The 22,626-nt window shown below is 38.1% G+C and overlaps 2 protein-coding genes across 4 annotated transcripts in view; one reads left to right on the forward strand and one right to left on the reverse strand.

The window, feature by feature from the left end:
* tubb1 (tubulin, beta 1 class VI) overlaps window positions 1-22,626 on the forward strand; it is a 66,035-nt gene that overhangs the window by 7,480 nt on the left and 35,929 nt on the right. The gene's annotated exons all lie outside the window — the stretch shown is intronic.
* The window catches only part of gnas (GNAS complex locus), a 45,603-nt gene continuing 25,253 nt past the window's right edge, over window positions 2,277-22,626 (reverse strand). Inside the window, exons 5-12 of one of the 3 annotated variants that reach the window (XM_067460360.1) lie at window positions 20,043-20,140; window positions 4,216-4,270; window positions 3,958-4,031; window positions 3,719-3,777; window positions 3,329-3,449; window positions 3,078-3,208; window positions 2,864-2,931; window positions 2,277-2,646 (exon numbers count right to left, since the gene is read on the reverse strand). In XM_067460360.1, the coding sequence (XP_067316461.1) occupies window positions 2,500-2,646; window positions 2,864-2,931; window positions 3,078-3,208; window positions 3,329-3,449; window positions 3,719-3,777; window positions 3,958-4,031; window positions 4,216-4,270; window positions 20,043-20,140 (753 nt within the window). In that variant the 3' untranslated portion in view covers window positions 2,277-2,499. Of the gene's footprint in view, window positions 2,647-2,863; window positions 2,932-3,077; window positions 3,209-3,328; window positions 3,450-3,718; window positions 3,778-3,957; window positions 4,032-4,215; window positions 4,271-19,493; window positions 19,513-20,042; window positions 20,141-22,626 lie in introns of those variants that run through there. The other 2 variants (XM_067460361.1, XM_067460362.1) reach the window with 2 other exon arrangements.

Genomic DNA, 22,626 nt, shown 5'->3' on the forward strand with positions numbered 1-22,626 from the left:
TTTTCTTTTCTTTTTTTTTTTTTTTTATAAAGAAATAAACATGAATACCATGGGAGGGGGATATGAACCCAATATCTGACTGTGCAGCTATCAAAACAATTTGTACACTTAATACATCGACAGATTTGCTGTCTTTTTCACTCTTTTTTTTTTAGCAAAGGAATTTGGTTTTTAACGAAGAGACAAGCAATGTTTTTGCATTTGGATTATTTTCTCCTTCAGAGTTAAAGCTAAAAAAAAAAAAGAAGGAAAAAAAAAAAGCCCCACACCCTGCCTCTAAAAAGTTGACTATTGTTGTCGCTGACCCCCAAAAAAGGCAAAGAAAACCTGTAAAAAGCAAACAAATATATATAAATAATATATTTACACATAAATATATATATTTATATATATACTGTATATAATGTTTCTTGCTTTGTACTACACAGCATCAGGCATTTCGTATTGATTCCTAAAACATAATTCAGAGGCAGGTTTAACAAATTAATATAAAAAACAGAGGGGGAAGAGGGACGTGACAGACAGCAGCTCCCCCCCCTTAACTCCACTGATAAGCAGTGCTAGTAAAAGTTGCGCTTGGTTGCCAATCTGACACCGGCATTGCATTTTTTTTTCCATCCTAGAGTTGTATGGGGAGGCCGGTTCTAGATCGGCACAAGGAGGGGCGGGGAGCAACATCCACCCAGAGTCTGATGAGCAAACAGGCAATCGGGGAGGGGGGTTCGGGGGTCAGAGTTGAAGGGAATCGACAGAGGCAGGGCAGAGCCAAACAGCGCAATGAAACATATCTTACTTACATCTTAGCTCATTTTACACGTACAGTCGTGATCAAGGCACAGGGAGCTTCTACAAGTTACTTTTTTCTTCAATAAAGTTGTACAAAATAATACATTTTACAGTCTGTACAAGAATAATGATCCAGCAGAGAAATCAAAAGACAGACCAAAAGCCAGGCTAAAGGGGAGGAGAGGAAGTCGGAGGGGAGGAGAGAGAGAGAGAGAGAGAGAGAGAGAGAGAGAGAGAGAGAGAGAGAGAGAGAGAGAGAGAGAGAGAGAGAGAGAGAGAGAGGCCATCCATTAGACATCCTTCTTGTGTCTCGCGTCATAACTCTGTCTTACCCTCGGTCTGATGAAGTCCCCACGTGTCAGTGTACAATATTTTTGCAACAGGGAGGAGACAGACAGAGAGAAAGATAAGGGGAGGAAGAAAAGAGAGGGAGAGGAATGATACTCTGAAAACAGGAGAGAGCAATCGGGAAAACTTGAGGATTAAAATGGTGCATATTAGCACACACCAACACACAAACTGGGTAAACTAACAAACAGAAAAAGGTTGTATTAAATATATATAATATGAGTTATCTGTATAACTCATTTTATATATATATATATATATATATATATATATATATATATATATATATATATATATATATAGTTTGGATTTTTTTGCACTGCATTTAGTTCACTGTTCTGCATGAATCTGGCATTGCATGCGCTCGCCTCTCCTGCGATGCATCTAGAGAAGCGAGCCATGTGATGGGTCTTGTGTTCAAGTCATTCCGCTCCACACGCAAAGCAACCCGGGGCAGTAAATGCTCCAAACCCTCAATTTTTTTTTGAAAAAAAAAAAAGAGACACTTTGCTCTACATTCTGTTTTTTTTGTTTGTTTGTTTTTGTTTTTTTTACGTACGGTCCGTTGTTTTTTGCTCTCAACCAGGGGGATCTGTCCACCTTTGGGTGGGATGGGGTTTTGGGAAAGGGAAAAGTTGAGGGGGACACGCCAGGCTCGCTCAGGCACTAAACGTTCAACAGGACCAAAACAGTGGAGGATAAGAATAGCGTATGTCTTGTGCGTGTGCATCAATATAAGTAACGTGTTTAGGCATATGATCGGAAATAGACAAGTTTGACGTGTAACATACATAGAACTGCGAGTCAGGAATTTAGCTGGACGCATTATGTGTCTGTTTGTGTACGAAATGGCTTCCTTGTCCTGAGCAGTCCTGGACAGTTTTTTTTTTCTTCCCTCTTTTCTCCCCCCCTCCCTCTCCCTCTCACATGTTTTGTTTTCCTCTCTCTCTTTTATTAACATCGGTAGTCCTTGGCTGTGTTAACAAGTCTTTTTGCCAGATATCACAGCCACGCTTTCATCAGTAACACAGTGCATCCCCTTGCCCCAGCCCCTAGTCACTCAGGATGGAGAAAGGCCATGTATGTGTGTGTGTGTGTGTGTGTGTGTGTGTGTGTGTGTGTGTATATTATATATATATATATATATATATATATATATATATATATATATATATATATATATATATGAATATACATACACATATGTGTGTATGTAAATGTATGTATGTAAAAATATGCATGTGTGTAAGAGGTGGGGACTCATCAGTTTGAAGGTTCGTGGTTTGATATTGGGGCGTGATGTAGGGCAGGGGGGCCTAAAGAAAGTTCATGTGGTGAGTTTGCGTCCCGTCATTCCTGCTGCGATCACAAGAGTTCGTACTGTCGTAGGTGCATGCGCTGGATGATGTCTCTGCAGTCGTTAAACACTCGGCGGATGTTTTCCGTGTCCACGGCGCAGGTGAAGTGGGGGTAGCAGTAGTGCCGGCCATCTCCACTCGCTGTACTGATCCTCTAAAAAGACAAAACAGGAAAATGGCTAGTAATTTTATTTGGACCAGCAACATGATATGGTTTAAATTGCGATGCACGGAAGTCTGACACTCGCAATTCAAAGACATCAAAAGCATCTACTGAAGTAAACATCCTATATGAGTATATATAAACTACCATTTAGGGTGGTAAGATTTTAGAAAAGTATCTTTTGCTCCTGTACAACAATCAGACTCACCAAGAACTCATCTCGAATGAAATATTTTGCTCTCGTAACTCGTGGATCTTCCCCTTGCTCTGGTGTTGCTGTTAGAAAGAAAGCATATATCTTATTAATAACACGGATGCTGTGATATCCAAAGTTACTACTGTGTGGTTTCAGTTTTAGGGCTGATACAATAATTTGTAATAAATTCAATTACATGGATAAAAAACGACTACATTTTACTAACCATCATCTGGTGTAGTGTAGCGTGCAAACTCTGGGAAATAATCCTCGATTTTTGATTTTCCCGCCAAAACCTTTTCAGCCAGCAAGTCCTGCTTGTTTAGGAACAGAATGACAGAAATAGTTCGAAGCCACCTGGAAAGAGAAGAGAGAAAACAATAAACATATTTGGAAAAAGGTCATCATAAAACTACACACTCATTAAGCACTCTTCTTCTCGAATTTGCAAGCGTGTTTTAGGCATTCAAAAGGTACCTGTTATTCCAGATGTTCTTGAACAGGTTAAGTGCCTCCTGGAGTCTGTTGGTCTGATTGTCCTCTCTAAGCACCATGTTATAACTGCTGCTGGCTACCACAAAAATGATGGCTGTCACATCTGTAACAGGAAAGAAAAGATGTACACTTTGAAGCAATGCAAACAATCCATCATAAAACTATTCCTTAATTACAACAAATTAATAATAAGCTTTATCGATTTTGTGAATTTAGAGTAAATATGATCATTCAATTATATCTTACACTGTAATAAAAGAATATCTTCCCTTTGATATCAGGATTAGCAATTAAAAAATCCAGAATGATGGACCTTTATTGTTATTATCATCATCATTATTAATATCGTAAAGCAATAAAAGCACAAGTTACCATTAAAACACTGGATCCATTTCCTGCGTTCGTCTCTCTGTCCACCAACATCAAACATACTGCAGAAAAAGACAAAACGCATCAGTCCGAAGGCCACAGAGACATGATGGCATGGGCCAGTTCACAACAAGCACTTATCAATAAAGTGTAAAGTGCATCTATCTTTGTAGTACTGTGAAGTATAAATAATTTAAATAATAATAATAATAATTATGATAAGGCCTCCTGGTCAAGCTTACTGAAAATTAACTTTGTCAACTTGAAATCTTGTCTCAAAGATCCCGGAAGTCAGAACTCTGCATCGAAGCAAGTCCTGAAAGAGGAAGGCAACAAAGAGAAGAGTTCAAAAGTGTATTCACAACAAAAGACATCTTTAAATCATACGCAATAAGAGAATGATGCCTTCTTTAACAAGAAACCCTCTGTTCCTATATCAAGCTAATGATACACCCATGTATGGATCCCGGCATGTGGATTTTTGCTGGATCTTTACGCACCTGATCAGTGGGAGTATAGTCGCTCTGTTTCACAGTGTCAATCCTGTCCAGGAAACTACAAAGAAATTAAGAAAAAACATTAAAAACTTTCCAATATTTCTTTAACACTTCAGTAGGGTAAGACTATGTTATTTGCAATTAAGAGAAATTAAATAACAGAGCTGGATTTATTCCAAACAAGTCAAGACAAGGAAGAAGTTATTAAATAATGTTATGCACAACACGTTGTCGAACAAGCACGTCACATTTGGAGAGCATCCATTAAAAGGCATTACCATAAGACTACTGATACTTTAGTTTATTTGTCATACCACTGTGATAAACCCAAGATGATACTTTATTGCAATATCGAACCAAAAAGAAAATTCAAACACAATACTCCTGCGTTTACATCGGCAAAACTTCACATACACATTTTCAGCATGACACAAGTCAGCCATGGAGGGGGAAAAATGGCAGCTGGCACAATGTGCAGCTGTGGAATTAGCCAGCAGGTGGCGCATGTTTGTGTTGGAGATCAAAGCAGGCAGGGTTCTGAGTCATAGTGATCAGAGAGCGCTCAGTCAGACGCTGCTCTAGTCAATGGATCGGCTCTAGTGGGAGGAAACGGAGAGGGGAAGAGAGGGCAAAACAAGAGGGAGGGAGGGGGATCAAGAAACGCTGTCTTAGTCAAGCTGCTATCCGGTGAAACGGCTGCAAGATGGTGGGTCGGCTCGAACTCGCCTCCTGGTTCTTTGTCCATGCAATCGAGATCTTAAAGACGCTCATCAGGGACAAACATGCAAAAATCGATAATCAATGTCCCCAACTAAACGCTTCTCATTCATATCTGGCTCCATTTTTTTTAATAGAATATCAATCTTTATTTCAATCAATCTTTATCAATCAATATTTATATTGATGCTGACCATAAAATGCAATTAAGGGTGTAACGGTTCAAATTACTCATGGTTCGGTTAATATCACGGCTTTAGGGTCACAGGTGTTGTTCAGTTTAATTAGGACACTTGTCAAATAAAAATAAACAAAATAAGAACAAATAATCAAACTACAAGCAACAGCACAAATACAATAGAGCAAAGATGCATGTAAGATACGTGTTTTACAGATGTGTGTCTAACAGTAGTTTTCAGGTACAGAAATTGAAAGAAGTAATCAAATATAAAATAACATTACATATACTCTCCACAGTATATATTAAATAAAGTTTATGTAAATAAAAAATGTAAAGAGCAGCAGCTGATTTGTATCATTTGTTGTTTGATAAACATTAAAAACAAAGACAGCAGGAAAAAGCTTCCTACGGAAAGGGTGCATACAACTCATGAACACACGTCTTTCTCGACAGAATCGACTATTGTTTGCTAGGATACTCACCAAGATGAGTATTTTGACATATTTTCTGTGTGAATTTGTCCGTTCAAGACTTAAAAGAGAACTTAATATTTGCCGCTATCTGCATTGCACAAATCTTTTCTTAGCGTGTGCGAGTTCTCTTTCGCGTCTTGCTATTTAATGCTTAAATTGGCAAGGCTGAAATTAGTTTAGTTTAACACATATAGCAACATGTGGTGTTCAGGTCTCACCTGCACTCACGCTCTCAACACCCGGGTGAGGATGGCGTAAATGACTGGGTCATTCGGCACTCGCATACAAGAGTGATTTGTCCACGCTTTTTGATCTGCACTGTTGTAATGTATTGGGAAGCCAGAATGTGTATCCATCGACAGAAACGTACATTAATATAGATGCATCATCAGATTTGAGATGAACCACAGTACAAGAGTGTGGCGAACCGTACGGTTAGATTTTTTTACAGAGAACCGTAAAAAACGGTTCCACCCACTAAATACAACATACTGTAATAAATATAATATTATATATATATATATATATATATATATATATATATATATATATATATATATAAAATAAATATAATATTTTATATATATATATATATATATATATATATATATATATATATATATATATATATATATATATATATATATATATATATATATATATATATATACACACACACACACACAAAATATTTAATAATAATTCAACAACAATTATAATAGAATATTCAACTATCTGACCCTCCTCAACTAATGTTAATTTTGTCAGTAATGTTTTTTATTTAGTATTGGTCTTGTGTCACTTAAGTTATTATCATATTTAATCAACAGCGTTCAGTTTGCTTTGTCAAGTTTTAGTCAACTAAATGTCTGATCATTTTAGTTAATGAAAACGTTTTCGTGATGCTGCATAATGGTTAAATTGATCATCCCGATTTTGCTTTTTTAAGTTTTTACATTTCATTAGAATTATTGCACTTTCAAGAGAATTTCAACCCATATGCATAGTTTATTTTTCCTTATTTTCAAGTTTCCTGACTTATTATAGTTTATTTATCATATAGGCCTACTGGTAAAACAAGAAACTTCTCTCAAAACGAAACAGTGAAAATCCTGCAATAATTGTCTTTCCATTGTTCCAGCAAAAACACTTTTCATTGTCACAGAGGTTGCGCAAGTGCATTTATTCAGCAACCACAATCACAAATATAGTCAAGATATCAATGTTTGGATTTATTATAGTTCATCACAGAAGGTCTGATGCAGATTTAGTTGCAGCAAACAGAACAGACTGACTGAATGACACTTTCATTTAGGCAGAAAATCTCAAATGGAGACAACTAAAGTGTCTGTGTTTTCAGATCATCCGTGCTTCTTCCACAGGGTAGAGATCATGTTTGCATGGCTGCCAGATTGCAAATATTAGCTAAAACGCCAGGTACAAAACTTGTTTTTAACTGACTGGGAGATTTAAAATCTGGCAACCGTATGCATGAAAGCTCGTAGTGGCTTGTTAAAAACAGTCTGTAATGTTTTTCTCCTCTTTTATCCGACAAAATCTAAGTGATTTTAATCAAGTTTTATTTTTTTTTTTAAACTACACTTAAATCTTGTCTTTTTTCATCAACTACCATGCATGTTGATAGTCACCATTTTTGTTCATTGGTGTCATCCTCTCTTAGTCATGGAACAAAAGGTTGTCAACAAACATTACGTTCGGTAACGAATTTAACACCCAATAGTTCCAACAAACTGCTAAAATATATATTGTATTATTATATTGACATACAATTCAAATGTAATAATAACTATTTTTCATAACATACAACTCATAAACTAGTTCCTTATAATAAATTATTTTAAAAGATTCACACATCTGCATCTTCAAAGGCACAACAAAAAAAAGGTCAATAAAGAATTGTAATTACAATCATTAAAATCTCTCACAAATGCCTGCGAAAGTGTAATGCCTAAATCAAAGCATGAGGGAATCAGGAGACAGCGAGAGAAATCTGCAGGCTGGACGCGCGCATGTGCATCCCCCTGTCCAAGTCCAACAGGAATGTGACATACAGGGTTGAAATGTGACAGCAAGGCTGTAGGTCCCACACACAACGGCATAGACTGCACTAGCGTGTGTGTGTGTGTGGTGTGTGTGTGAAAGAGTTAGAGAGAGAATGCATGCAACACGCACAGCAGGCCGTACAAATGAAAGTGTGGCACGTCACGTGGAAGAGGAGCCATAAACAGAAATAAAAAGAAGCAAACAATAAAAGACAGACAGGACAAAATGCAGACAGACAGACAGGGGAGGCTTGCACAGACAGTTGTATTGTGACCGCAGCCGTTGTCTAACACCATATCTCAATTATTGCCTTTCTTCCTATTAATAGAACGATTCCAACAATAGCCCATCCCGCTAGTCAGACATAATACAACTCATGCCCCTCTGGGTACAATAGTTGAGAACGCATACAGGCTCCGCTGTCGTAATGCCAAGCAGAAGAGACCACTATAGTTGCGACGGAGTATATATAGCCCTGCATTCCAAATCCAGCCTCAACTCAAGTGGAATTCTAGAATTCAAACGGCCGCACGGCAGGAAGTTTGTGAAATTGCTGCGTGTCAATGTCTGCCAACAGTTGCAGAGAATCTAGTTCGGAGCAGTGTATAGCACAGACACTTGAGAGCATGTGATAGATGTTAAAAGTCTCAACACAAGATGGATGTTAGCACATATAGAGTTGTTCTTATAGCATGCAGTACAGATATGATTTGGCAGCAACTTCAATTAAAATAATTATTATTATTTATTTATTTATTTTTAAACACTTCGAGCAGTAAATGGATGGTCTGGCCAAACACACACACACACACCATATCACATGAGTCATATGACTTGGCCCACACAGAATTTCTGTTCAGCTCCCTTTATTATAAAGTATGCCGCTCACTCATGCTTTAAGCAATTCACTGCAGTAACAATGCAAGTATAGCAAGCAAAAGTGCAGCAACATAAAAAAGTGTATTTATACATACACATACATCCCATATCTTTGTCCCATCATATTGACCATCAAAACAAAGCCCTTAAATGTTGCTTATTAAGAATTATTGTCAAAGATTTTGGATTGATCTAACTGTTTACTAAACACTACACACACACACGCGTGCACACAAAAACTGCATTCATACTTTGATTTAAAAAAAAAAAGAGATAATGCTTAAAATGTTAGGTCAATTAACATTTAATTACTTAAGATAATATATGCAGCAAAGCGTATAGATGGATGTAGCCGTTTACATTTTACATTTACTAAATACAATATTGCTGCTTCTGACTAAATTGCACTAATAATAAAAGTATTCATACTTGCTCTAACTAAAATGCATAACTCATTTAAAATAAAGTTTCTGAAATAGTTGTCCTGTGCAGTGACATACTAGCTGTTTGTATAAAAAAAACATCAGTAACACTTTACAATAAAGCTAAATTTGTTAACATTTATGTATTAACTAATATGAATTGACCATGAGCAGTACATTTGTAATTGTATTTGTTCATCTTTGTTAATGTTAGTTAATAAAAAATCATTATTAGTTTGTTAACAATGCAGTTAACTAATGAATACTTAAGTGTTACCACAAAAAAAAAAAAAAAAAGTAGTTTTTAAACCCACACGTTTTATTTTTTATATATACTTTATCTGTTGCTTTCTTTAGACTATGAATATTAATTTGTTGCTTATTGTTTAAACACACAAATATATTTAGATGAAAGTAACAAGGATGTTTTGGAGAAAGCTGATCAGATCTAAAAATGTCATTCTGATATTAATTAAAATCATGAATTAAATTAAACCGTGCCATTTGTAAACCTAAAAAATAAGCCACAATAATATATGATTGATCCTCGAGACCTTTTTATTTTTCGAAAGCATTCTGAACTGAACAGAAGACAGAGTTTGAGCCAAACATCTGTTCTGGGGGAGACGCCGATGGCACCATCTAGTCATTTATCCAGACCAAAGGTCCAAAATATTATATTATTGGTGCATTACTTATGTGGTTACGGTGCTAAAAATGATTCAGTCCTGCACAAACTTCTACAGTTGATGAAAGATGGCAAACAGGATCCCAAACAAACAAAAGCTTTAATGATAATTAGAAACTATTGCACCGTGTCTACAGTGCGACAGGACGCAACAAAAGCAAATAAAACCCATTATAATCGGCGATGCTGTCTACACTGGATGCGGTGCGATGCGACATGCCAAATTCCTGACAGTGATCCCCTTTTTCTTGTTTTTTTTACACTACTTCTGACATAAAGAACAAATGTATTTGCCGAGTCCAGTGTAGGCAGCCTCAAGCTTGCGCAAGTGCTAGACTTAATTATGTACTATTTATTATACAGTATAATTTTCTGTAATATGTGAGGTTGAAGTGATCTGCAGTCACCAAAATTAATTTAAATAAAGTTTAAATAAAAATATTTAATATTTGGGTCAATGACATGACATTAGTCCAAAGCGCATTATTTCCTTTTAAGTAATTTGATAACTTAAAGACAAATCACATAATTCTAGATTTTATTTTTAGTATAGGTAAATAATTCTTATTTTACATTTTGTTAAACCCCCAAAATGTCAGGTGGTGCAACTGTCCAAACAAATGAACAGACTAAGAAAACTATTTAAAATAAAATAAAAAAGTAAAAACTACATACCATGGCATGATTTTAGGTTTGAAAGCCTTCATATAAACAAATGTTAACAGTAGCTAATTAAAAAAACTTTTGTCCAGCAATCTGATATATTCTCAAATGTCAGGGAAGCACAACTGCAAACATGGCTCTTTTTTTACGAATTGACTAATAACAGGAAACATGATAATGGATCATCCAGAGGAGCATAACTGATCCTTGTGCCGGGGTAAAAAGGTTTGTAGATCGCTCTCAAATACTGGTAAAAATACTGCTATTATTGATGTCATAATATTACTGATACTGATTTTCAAGTATGGGTAGGTTGGTACACTTTCCAAATCAGGTGGTACAACTACAGTATAGTTTTATGTATATATTTGGTTGTACCGCCTGACAAAACAATCAAAAAATTTATTTAAACACTTTAAAATGTTATTTAACAACTGAACAGTTTTGAAGCTTTATTTGTCAATAATAACCCATTTATATACATTTTATATAAAAACTGAACATATATATATACATACACACACACAGATATATATATATACACACACATATATATATACACACACACACACACAACATATCCACAGCAGGTAACATTTAAAATTAAATAAAAAAAATTAAAAAAATTCTTCAAATCTTTTGATGGCTAAAATGTAAAGCCCATAAAAAAGGAAAACATGCAGAGAAAAATCTATTCTAGAGAGTAGCATGAGTAGAGCATGCCGACGGTGTATTAACATGGAAAAGCTGATAATATCCTCATCGCTTACTAATCTGGTTAATGTTACAGCTCATCTAGTTAACATTAGAGTATTAAGTGTGTGGATTAGGCAGCTTCCACGGCGGGGCCAATACGGCAACACTCTCTAGGCTCAGAGCGGGCCGCGTATGTGTGCGTGGCACGATACGGTACATGTGGATTAGGCAGCTTCCACGGCGGGGCCAATACGGCAACACTCTCTAGGCTCAGAGCGGGCCGCGTATGTGTGCGTGGCACGATACGGTACAGAGGATATGTGACCTCAAGCCTTCAGATTCAACAGTGCCGTTCAACAACATGCGCTTATTGTTTAAAACAAAACAAAAATTAAGTACTTGTATTGGTTGAGCCTGTTTTATTTTATCTGTTAAAAAAAATGAATAATAAAAACAAGGTGTCTAACAGTATCAATTACATTTGGAATTCAGCATGAAATGCAATTTGCAAAAAAAAATTACTTATCTCTGCAAATATGTTAATCCAACTACAACTGTGAATTAATAGATAGCCTCCACCGCATTTTTATTCTCTTACACACACACACACACACACGCACGCACGCGCACACACTTCTGTAAGTTTGCAACGGCAGAGTAAGGGAGCAGCAGAAACCGGGAGAGAGAGGGAGCGGTGGAAGAGAAAGAAAAGAGAGAAGGCTGTGTCTGACATTACAGCGGCGTTCCAAAAATAGCTCCCTGGCGCCCTGGCCTCCAGCTCGGTTGTCATAGCGACAGAACCACAGGCGCTATAAATAGACTATCAGCTCCAAATCTTGTGTGACTGGAGAGAGGCCAGAGAGAGGGAGAGACAGACAGAAAGAGAAAGAGTGAAGAGAAAAAGAAAGACAGAGGGAGTGGAGCGAAAGAGAAAGAGAAGAGGGGAGGAGGGAAAGGTGGAGAATGGCCAGTCAGAAAAGAGAGGGGAAAGCAAAAAGAGAGAACGAGAGAAAAAACAGGTCTGGTTTCGCAAAAGAGGGATAGGGGAAGAAAAGAGAGAAAGAGAGACGCTCGAAGAGACAGAAAGAAACATGGCGGATGTTTCAGGAATTTCTCTCTTCATGCACTGGGCTTATGTTTTGGAACTACGGACAAGCAAGAATGCAAAGTTTATCTGGTTTACAAAAATACAGAAAGCTGGTAGAATATATATTTTTGTATATGCTTTCTTTGCAAATAGACAACCTTAAATTAAACATGTTATCCTTTCTAAAACTCATGCAAGCCAGAAATCACCATTTATTTGCTTTTTGAAAAAATAGAAACTTTATAGGAAATGGCAAATCTTTAGCTTTCTCTGAAAACAAGCAGCCATGATACATTTCTCTTTACGTTTACAAAATCAAGAATGCAAAGTAGATAGATTACAAAAGATATTTTTATTTTATTTTACTTTCTCTGAAAACAAATAACCCCAATGAAACACAAAGTTTCTCTGGTTTACAAAATTATAGATAGCGCCAACTCGCCAAGAAAATATAATTGTTTCTTTTTTACTACACACATGACTTATATTTAAGAATTTTTCAAGACTTTTTAAACAGCTTGTAACAAAAAAAACAGACTAGAGATCCAGTGATCGGACGATTTTTTTCCATGATCAGCCTGGATCAATACCGTCCACGAAGTGACACAGTGACACACCCTCCCACACACTCGTCACATTTATTCTGGTTAAATAGTGTGTGTAATGCCCATCATTTTACTAATTACTAATTCTCAAAGGGCGTGTGTCGTAAGTAGGGATGGGTACCGAAAACCGGTATTAAACGGGCCCCGGGGGTGAATTTTGAAAGACCGTTGTATCGATAAGTTCGGACCTTATCGGTTCTTCTGTCGGTACTTTTGAAAATACACGTGTGGAGAAAGAGAGAGAGAGAGAGAGACCACGAGCAAAACGACAGAGGGCATAACTAGTCAAACATAGCCTGGTTACACTTTAGATCTGTGATAGTCTGATTTTATTTTAGATTTTGGCTTCCAAAGATTAAAATAATATTTATGTCTAGCGCAACTTATGTAGGCTAATTCCCTTTGCAGCAGTAGCCCACGCTGTCATTTCTCCATAAAACTCAAACGCAATGACAGAATCAGCACGATCAGGGATTGTTGTAAAATACAGTCTAGCTACTGTTGGTAAATTGTGGGGTGCGTTTTAATAATAAAAAGAGCGATTTGAAATTTGAAATGTGCGCAAGAGGATGTTCCCAAGTCGGCGCGCGCCCTCCGAAACAGCCCGCAACGAGACGAGCAAATTACACTTTCGGTTTCACACTCGCGTCTAAACGATCAAATGTACACAAACATCTATGTCAAAATCCCGGCTTGGAGAGTCTCTTAAACACAACAGTTTAACAGGTTTAGTTTGTGTCTAAAATGGACGTAGTTATATGGATAGTCAGGAGAAAATGTAGTGCATCTGCCTATTATCAGTCGCCTAGAGCTGCACATCTGTCTTAAAGAGGCAGTGGTGTTAATAAACATGCTGATGAATTACTGCGAATTAAACAACCAAATGCAAAGAGAAAATCACTCACAGCTCTTGAATTAATAACTTCAGCTTTATTACGCATTATTTTGGCTATTTATGATAAACTATGCAGTGTTATTTTACTAGAATTCTTCCTGAAATTAAAGCACTGTATAGGCCTATATAATGTGTATTTTTGTTAATTGTGTGTGTGTGTGTGTATATATATATATATATATATATATATATATATATATATATATATATATATATATATCAAAAAGTACCGATAAGAATACCGTTAAAGTACCGGACCGATAAGCAGTATCGGTAAGAGTAGTAATACCGTTAAAATCTTAACGATACCCATCCCTAGTCGTAAGTATGTGAAATGTGTTTATTTGTTCTTATTTTATTACTGTCTTTTGACTCGCTTTAATTTTGCATTAAAGAAAAGTCGATTTTTTTATTTGTTTGTATATGCTGTCAACTGAAAGAAAATCTCTAAACAAGACCTTCCCCGACATCCTCCAAAGAACTTATAATCTCCTCCACACGATGACGTGAAATGAATGCTTATTCAATATTTAGGATAATGCCGAAAGAGCTTTTCTGTACTGTAACGTCAATCAATGCGTCATGCAAAGAAAATAGATTAATTCAAACTAAGGTCTTCATTCAGCCAGATCTATAGTCTCAAATATACTTTATAATCAAACAGATCTATAGTCTCAAATATACTTTATAATCAAACAGATCTATAGTCTCAAATTTACTTGATAATCAAACTATCATAACAGTGTAATTTTAAATGACCTCATCTGGCGACATGAAGCTGGTGAATTGCATCCACATTGTCATTGTGGTGTTAGTTTTGTTTTTGAGAGGAAAGTGTGCAGCACATATTAACATATTCATCTAAAAACCACTCATCTGGATGTTCACTGCAAATTTTTTACTGAAAAACTTTACACTGTGAGTAAACCGGGGCATTGAATCACGTTAAGTCTTGAACGTTACAGTAAAAATGTGACTGGTTGCAGTTCACTTAACGGCCACAGAGTCACTAATAACAAGGGTTTCTGAATTGTAAATATAGCCCCTTTAAAATGAAAAAAGCATAAACCCTAATAAAATTCTTGCTTTTAATCGACTCTCATCTTACATCCCAAGAATTAATTAGTCGTCCTGTTTTCAGATGATGAATAGAGCATTGAAGCATGCCTCCCATCCAATAAATTGCAAAATCTTTGTGCTTTGTTACTATTGATATGAAAAATTCTCAGATTCCAAATCATTTCAAATTTTATTACGAAAATCAAAAACATAAATAACATTTTGGGGTTGTGTCGTGAGATCGCTCTGGTGCAGCTCAAGAAAAGTGGCACATGACCTGATCTTTTCTTCCTCTTTAAAATCAGTTACAGCGTGAAATAGAAACGAATGAGCATCTGAAAGCGTGTTAAAAGATACACTACAACTTAACGAAATCAGTATGTCACAGAATCGCTCAATCAGCGTCTCAACTGTGGGGGGAAAAATTAGTTTAAAAAAAAACATTTGTAAAGTAGCATCACATTTACCTCAGAAAAACCATATACAGTGTCCATAAACTTAGTAGTCAGGTAGAAAATTTACCGGACCCACTTTACATTAGGTGGCCTTAACTACTGTCCCTAACTTTACCCTTAAACTGACCCACACCACACCTGACCCTAACTTTACCCTTAAACTGACCCATACCACCACACCTGACCCTAACTTTACCCTTAAACTGACCCACACCACCACACCTGTCCCTAACTTTACCCTTAAACTGACCCACACCACCACACCTGTCCCTAACTTTACCCTTAAACTGACCCACACCACCACACCTGACCCTAACTTTACCCTTAAACTGACCCACACCACCACACCTGACTCTAACTTTACCCTTAAACTGACCCACACCACCACACCTGTCTCTAACTCAACCCTTAAACTGACCCATACCACCACACCTGACCCTAACTTTACCCTTAGACTGACCCACACCACCACACCAGACCCTAACTTTACCCTTAGACTGACCCACACCACCACACCTGACCCTAACTTTACCCTTAAACTGACCCATACCACCACACCTGACCCTAACTTTACCCTTAGACTGACCCACACCACCACACCAGACCCTAACTTTACCCTTAGACTGACCCACACCACCACACCTGACCCTAACTTTACCCTTAAACTGACCCACACCACCACACCTGACCCTAACTTTACCCTTAAACTGACCCACACCACCACACCAGACCCTAACTTTACCCTTAAACTGACCCACACCTGACCCTAACTTTACCCTTAAACTGACCCACACCACCACACCTGACCCTAACTTTACCCTTAAACTGACCCACACCACCACACCAGACCCTAACTTTACCCTTAAACTGACCCACACCACCACACCTGTCTCTAACTTTACCCTTAAACTGACCCACACCACCACACCTGTCTCTAACTTTACCCTTAAACTGACCCACAACACCACACCTGTCCCTAACTTTACCCTTAGACTGACCCACACCACCACACCTGACCCTAACTTTACCCTTAGACTGACCCACACCACCACACCTGACCCTAACTTTACCCTTAAACTGACCCACACCACCACACCTGTCCCTAACTTTACCCTTAAACTGACCCACACCACCACACCTGTCTCTAACTTTACCCTTAAACTGACCCACACCACCACACCTGTCCCTAACTTTACCCTTAAACTGACCCACACCACCACACCTGTCCCTAACTTTACCCTTAAACTGACTCACACCACCACACCTGTCTCTAACTTTACCCTTAAACTGACCCACACCACCACACCTGTCCCTAACTTTACCCTTAAACTGACCCACACCACCACACCTGTCTCTAACTTTACCCTTAAACTGACCCACACCACCACACCTGACTCTAACTTTACCCTTAAACTGATCCACACCACCACACCTGTCCCTAACTTTACCCTTAAACTGACCCACACCACCACACCTGTCCCTAACTTTACCCTTAAACTGATCCACACCACCACACCTGTCCCTAACTTTACCCTTAAACTGACCCACACCACCACACCTGTCCCTAACTTTACCCTTAAACTGACTCACACCACCACACCTGTCCCTAACTTTACCCTTAAACTGACCCACACCACCACACCTGTCTCTAACTTTACCCTTAAACTGACCCACACCACCACACCTGACTCTAACTTTACCCTTAAACTGACCCACACCACCACACCTGTCCCTAACTTTACCCTTAAACTGACCCACACCACCACACCTGACTCTAACTTTACCCTTAAACTGACCCACACCACCATACCTGACTCTAACTTTACCCTTAAACTGACCCACACCACCACACCTGTCTCTAACTTTACCCTTAAACTGACCCACACCACACCACCACACCTGACTCTAACTTTACCCTTAAACTGACCCACACCACCACACCTGTCTCTAACTTTACCCTTAGACTGACCCACACCACCACACCTGACCCTAACTTTACCCTTAAACTGACCCACACCACCACACCTGTCCCTAACTTTACCCTTAACCTGACCCACACCACCACACCTGTCTCTAACTTTACCCTTAAACTGACCCACACCACCACACCTGTCTCTAACTTTACCCTTAACCTGACCCACACCACCACACCTGTCTCTAACTTTACCCTTAACCTGACCCACATCACCACACCTGACTCTAACTCTACCCTTAAACTGGCCCACACCACCACACCTGTCTCTAACTTTACCCTTAACCTGACCCACACCACCACACCTGACTCTAACTTTACCCTTAAACTGACCCACACCACCACACCTGTCCCTAACTTTACCCTTAAACTTACTTGGGCTGTCAAAACTGATGTTAGAATATTCCCTCTAAAACAAACACGAATATTCGAACTATTCGAGCATCTGGTTGCACATTTTGTCAATGTGCAGTTCCAGAAAGCGCGAGTTCCAGACGACTCTGGCCGAGCATGACGTCTCATCACACCAGCCCCCAGTCTGTGCGTCGAGTACAAACACCTCATCAAACGAGGCGCGCGCAGTCAGCGAGAGAGACGAGGAAAACAAACAAGCATGCAAATGGAAATTATCACAGCCGGAAAAATGATCTAGCTCATTTTTTTTATCGTGCGATTAATTGATTTATTGACTATCGCAACAGTTATAGTTTCATATAACTTAATTATAATTTTTTTTTTTAAAACATTGAGTGCAATTTAAGTGTTTGTATACAAATAAGTACATTTTTGCCTTCAATATTATAATAGGATAAAACTAACTCCTATAGTTTACGGTATTAGTTAGAGATTTGTTTTCCTTGAGAAGATTTGCCATATATATATATATATATATATATATATATATATATATATATATATATATATATATATATATATATATATATATATATATATATATATATATATATATATATATATAACCAAAATCTAAATCGAATTGAATTGTGTGTCAATACCCAGCCCTACTGGACTGACACTTAAGAAACACAAACAAGTCCGAATGCAACATTTCCATAATTTTGTACAAAAAAATTCAGCTCTGTGCACAAGATTTATTTTTACAAAACATAGTAAGCTCCGTTTTTCATTTTTTACTTTCTCTGAAAACTCTAAACCCTTCTTTCATAATGCTAACAAAATGCAAACTAGCAGGAACATTTCTCAGGTTTACGGAAATGTACAAAGCCGCATGAAACTACTGTCCACATGCTTTCTGTGATAACAGAACTCTAAAGAAAATGTCTTTTGTTTTCTCTATTTGAACACCTCGTGCACACCTGAATAGTTGCAGGCAGGTGCGTTGGATACAGGAAATAATGCATATGAAAAACATATCCTGCATACTGCTGTTGCTTGCAAAAGTCCAATTTTTACTGAGATGGCGACATTTCCGTCAAGAAACCTTTGTCAGGAATTAAAAGGAATAAAAAAAAAAACATGCACTTGATTTGCATATGCAACATGTAAACAGGCAGGAATGCAACATTTCTCTGTTATATGGAAATGTAGGAAGCTTGTCGATAACATCAAAGGAACATTTCTTCTCTTCTCCATGTTCTGTATTTACGCAAAATAAATGCAAAAAACAAAACAAAGTTTCTTTAGTTTACGAGAACAGAAAGCTTGTAGAAAACGTTATAAGACGTATATTGCTTTATATTATATATATTACTTTATATTATATATATTGCTTTACACACAATTACACACTTGCCCTGAAAGCTCGATAACCACAAATAAATATTTCTTCTCTGGTTTACAGAAATACAGAGAGCTTGTAGAAACAGTCAACTTTCTTTTTTAATATATACACATTCTTCCTCTGAAAACAGCATAACCCTAATGTCACCCTAATCTCCATTTTCTGTGAACGCAATAATACTAGCAGAAAGAACTAGAAAAGAGAGAGGGGGAAAAAGTTGTGGGATGAACAAAAACAAACTGTGATAAGTCTGTATTCTTCCCTTGCTTTTTGTAGCCATTTTTGTATTTGTCACCGCATCAATGATAACATTATTGAGCCCACAATACTGCCGCAGCTCGAACGTACAAAGAAACTGAGATGAATGAAAACACGAAATACACGCACGCACACGTTCAATATGGACACCTGGCCATGTGACAGGAAGAGCCTTGAAAGCGCTCAGACAGAAAAATGAGCTCATAACAGGACGAGCAGTTGACGACGCTAGTTTCTCGCTGAACACGCGCGTGTACGTGCTTGAAACAGCACCGTCATTCTCCTCCGTCCCTCTTTGCAGTCTGGGAGGTTGGGAGTTGCCCTGCAAACCCTCGCAAGTAGCCTCCATTATCATTTCAAGCTAATTTTTTTCCTTCAAAAGGAGAGATGCATTATTTGCTATACTTGCGGATCTCCTCTCCCTCTCAAAGCGTCTCCTTCTGCTGCGAGTGAGGGAACCAGCGAGTTAAAAATAGCTCTCTCTCTTTCTCTGCTCTACGTTTACATAAGCGTGCAGCGGGGAGCAGTGGGGGGGCACTTCCGGTCTAAACGGCTAAGGCCAGCGTCTGATCCACAACAACCACCAGTGGATGTGGGAGAGGACAGGACACACACACACACAATGCAGGAAACCTTTCAATGTATACCCAACCGTGTTCAACATTCATACCTCCATGTCTTCTACCTGTCTAGAACTCATCAGTTTTCACATTCTGTCAATTCTGTCATCACATTGCTATTTCCCTTCCATATAAATGCATAAATAAGTCCGATACATACAACATACTAAGAAAGTCACAATCAATTTTAGACCAAGAGTCGAGTGCAACCAACAAGAATATTACAATGTGAATCACCTCGGTTGAAATTGCTCATTTACCTTTCAAACACTAATAATTCTGCACAATTAATAAGTAATTCAAACCCAGCATTCAAAAGAAACAGAATACTCACTACTGTGCGCAGTCGATCAGTTGATATTCGTTGGATCTTTCGAAGCAAGCCCTCACCCCTTCATCCTGCCACAGGGTCTTTGTGTGTTCATAAAATTCCTGTTGGGAAGACAAGTGGAAGAGAGGACAAACCCATAAACTAGCTGTCGAAATTCAGGCAAATCTTTTACACGTCTGTTGTGTGACATGTTTGTAGGGTTTGCAAGAACCCTTTAGAGCACGCTAACCTGAATAAGATTAAAAAACGCCACCACTGACTGGCCCATTACAGACTCATGAATCCAATCAGGATTTTGATTTGGCATTTGCACACAATAACACCAGATTCTGGTTCGGATTTAGATTCCAGTTTCAAAATTTCAACAATTTTGATAACTTCACATTTTTTTGTATAGCCAAATACAGTCCCTGACAAAAGTCTTGTCGCTTGTCTATTTTCTAGAAATACCTGATATTAACCTGACTTTTAATTAATTAATTGGTGTTAGAAATAGCTCATATGAAAAGCTAAAACCCTCCCAAATGATGTTTAATGCACTGAAATAAATAATTTTCAATATTCTTTGGTTTCGTCTTCCATGCGTCCTCTTTCATCCTACCCCACATATGCTCAATGATGTTCATGTCTGGTGACTGGGCTGGCCAATCCTGGAGCATCTTGATCTTCTTCGCCTTGAGGAACTTTGATGTGGAGATGGAAGTATGCGATGGAGCACCGTCCTGCTGCAGAATTTGGCCTCTTTTATGGTTGGGAATAAGAAGTAGCTAAGATTTCTTGGTATTTTAGACTATTGATGTTGCCTTCCACCCTGCAGATCTCTCGCACACCCCCATACTGGATGTAACCCCAGACCATGATTTTTCCGCCACCAAACTTCGCTGTTTTCTGGGTGAATCTCAGATCCATTCTGGCTCCAGTAGGTCTCCTGCAATATTTGCGGCGACTGTGGTGTAATTTAACAGAAGATTCATCTGAAAAATCCACCTTCTGCCACTTTTCCAGCGTCCATCCTTTTAGCAGGCTGTGGGCCTTGACAAATGCCACACGGTTTTTCAATTGTCTTTTGTTTAGTGCTGGCTTCTGAGCACTGATTCGACCATGGAGGCCATTTCGAGACAGAATCCGACAAACTGTTCTGGTTGACACAGGGACTTCAGGTGACCAGGTCTCGTGGAGCTCTGCTGCAGTGGAAAATGGGCTGGCCTTGGATTTGAGTCAACAAACGGTCCTCTCGAGCAGTTGTCTTGCGGGGTCTGTCTGACCTGGGCTTGTCAAAAACGTCTCCAGTCTCTTCAAATCTTTTTTTATCCTCTGTACTTGACGCTGAGACACATTGAAGGTGTCTGCCACATCAGCAGTGGATCTGGTCTTCAGCCTCTTGATAATCAAAACTTTAGTCTCAGGGTGAATCTTAGGCATGTTTGCAGAGGTCTAGTTGCAGTTGATGTGAAGGTCTAATGTACTGGGGTTCTTTTTATACACACTTGAGACCTAATTGATCCATTATTAGTCACAGGTGAAGCTCATATGACAAGGTGACAACACTTATGTCTTTGCAAAAATTGACTCAATGGGCTTTACCAAGCTGTGAATATTAGAATACTTTTTGAAAGTTTAGATTTTCACTGAAACATTATCACAAAAGCTGGTGGGATTAAAATGAGCCATTTCTTGTAAAAAAAAAAAAATCTTGATTAGAAATACATTTCAGCGGCACTTTAGGTCAATTTGTACACAAGCGACAATACTTTTGTCAGGGACTGTAAATTTAAAACTGATTTCAACAGAACAATAAATAAAAAAATAATGTATAGGAATACTGGGGACAAACATTACCTACATTTCTAATGAAGAATGTCACGTCTATAAATACACATACATCACGATTACATAAATTTACCCAACCTGATTTAAACTAGGATATGACGGTGAGAAAATTCCCACCAGTTAATCGACGTGCATCAACACCGGTAATACAGGTATCACCGCTGCTTATGAATGCCTGTGCAGCCATGTGCAGTTTACTTAGGCTTTTCAAAAAGTGGCAATTCAGGGGCGGCAGTCGCTTGAATGGTGGGTTCATTATTATTCTTAATGACAAACACAACAACAAAACAGTACAATGACCAACTTAAAACACAGAATTGCATTTACAAAATAAGCATGGCAGCCTCTTTCTATTTGTTTTAGCTTGAAGGTGTTTGAAAATCGGAAGCGTTCCCTCCGGATGCTTCTTCAGGCAAAGTGTATGCTGATATTTTTATTTTTGTGTGTGACGCAAGTGTATGCTGATTGGCCGAACGCACGACACCATCACCCTTCATTTTTTTAAAAGCAGTCTACACACACAGATTATGATTTATAATTTTACTCTATGCATCTCTATGAAAATGGAAAACAGTGATAAATGGACCTTTCCTTTCAACCTTTATGCTAAACAGAAAATCCAGCACAACTTTGAGGGGACCAAGCAAAACATGATTATGTATTTCTGCCAAGCTAGTGACACTGGACATCAACCACATGGCAAACGCTAATACTTTATCATATACTGTCTAATTTTTTTCCAATTTCTAATAACATA

This window comes from Pseudorasbora parva, chromosome 12, assembly GCF_024679245.1.
Source record: "Pseudorasbora parva isolate DD20220531a chromosome 12, ASM2467924v1, whole genome shotgun sequence".
Classification (NCBI taxonomy): Eukaryota; Metazoa; Chordata; class Actinopteri; order Cypriniformes; family Gobionidae; genus Pseudorasbora; species Pseudorasbora parva.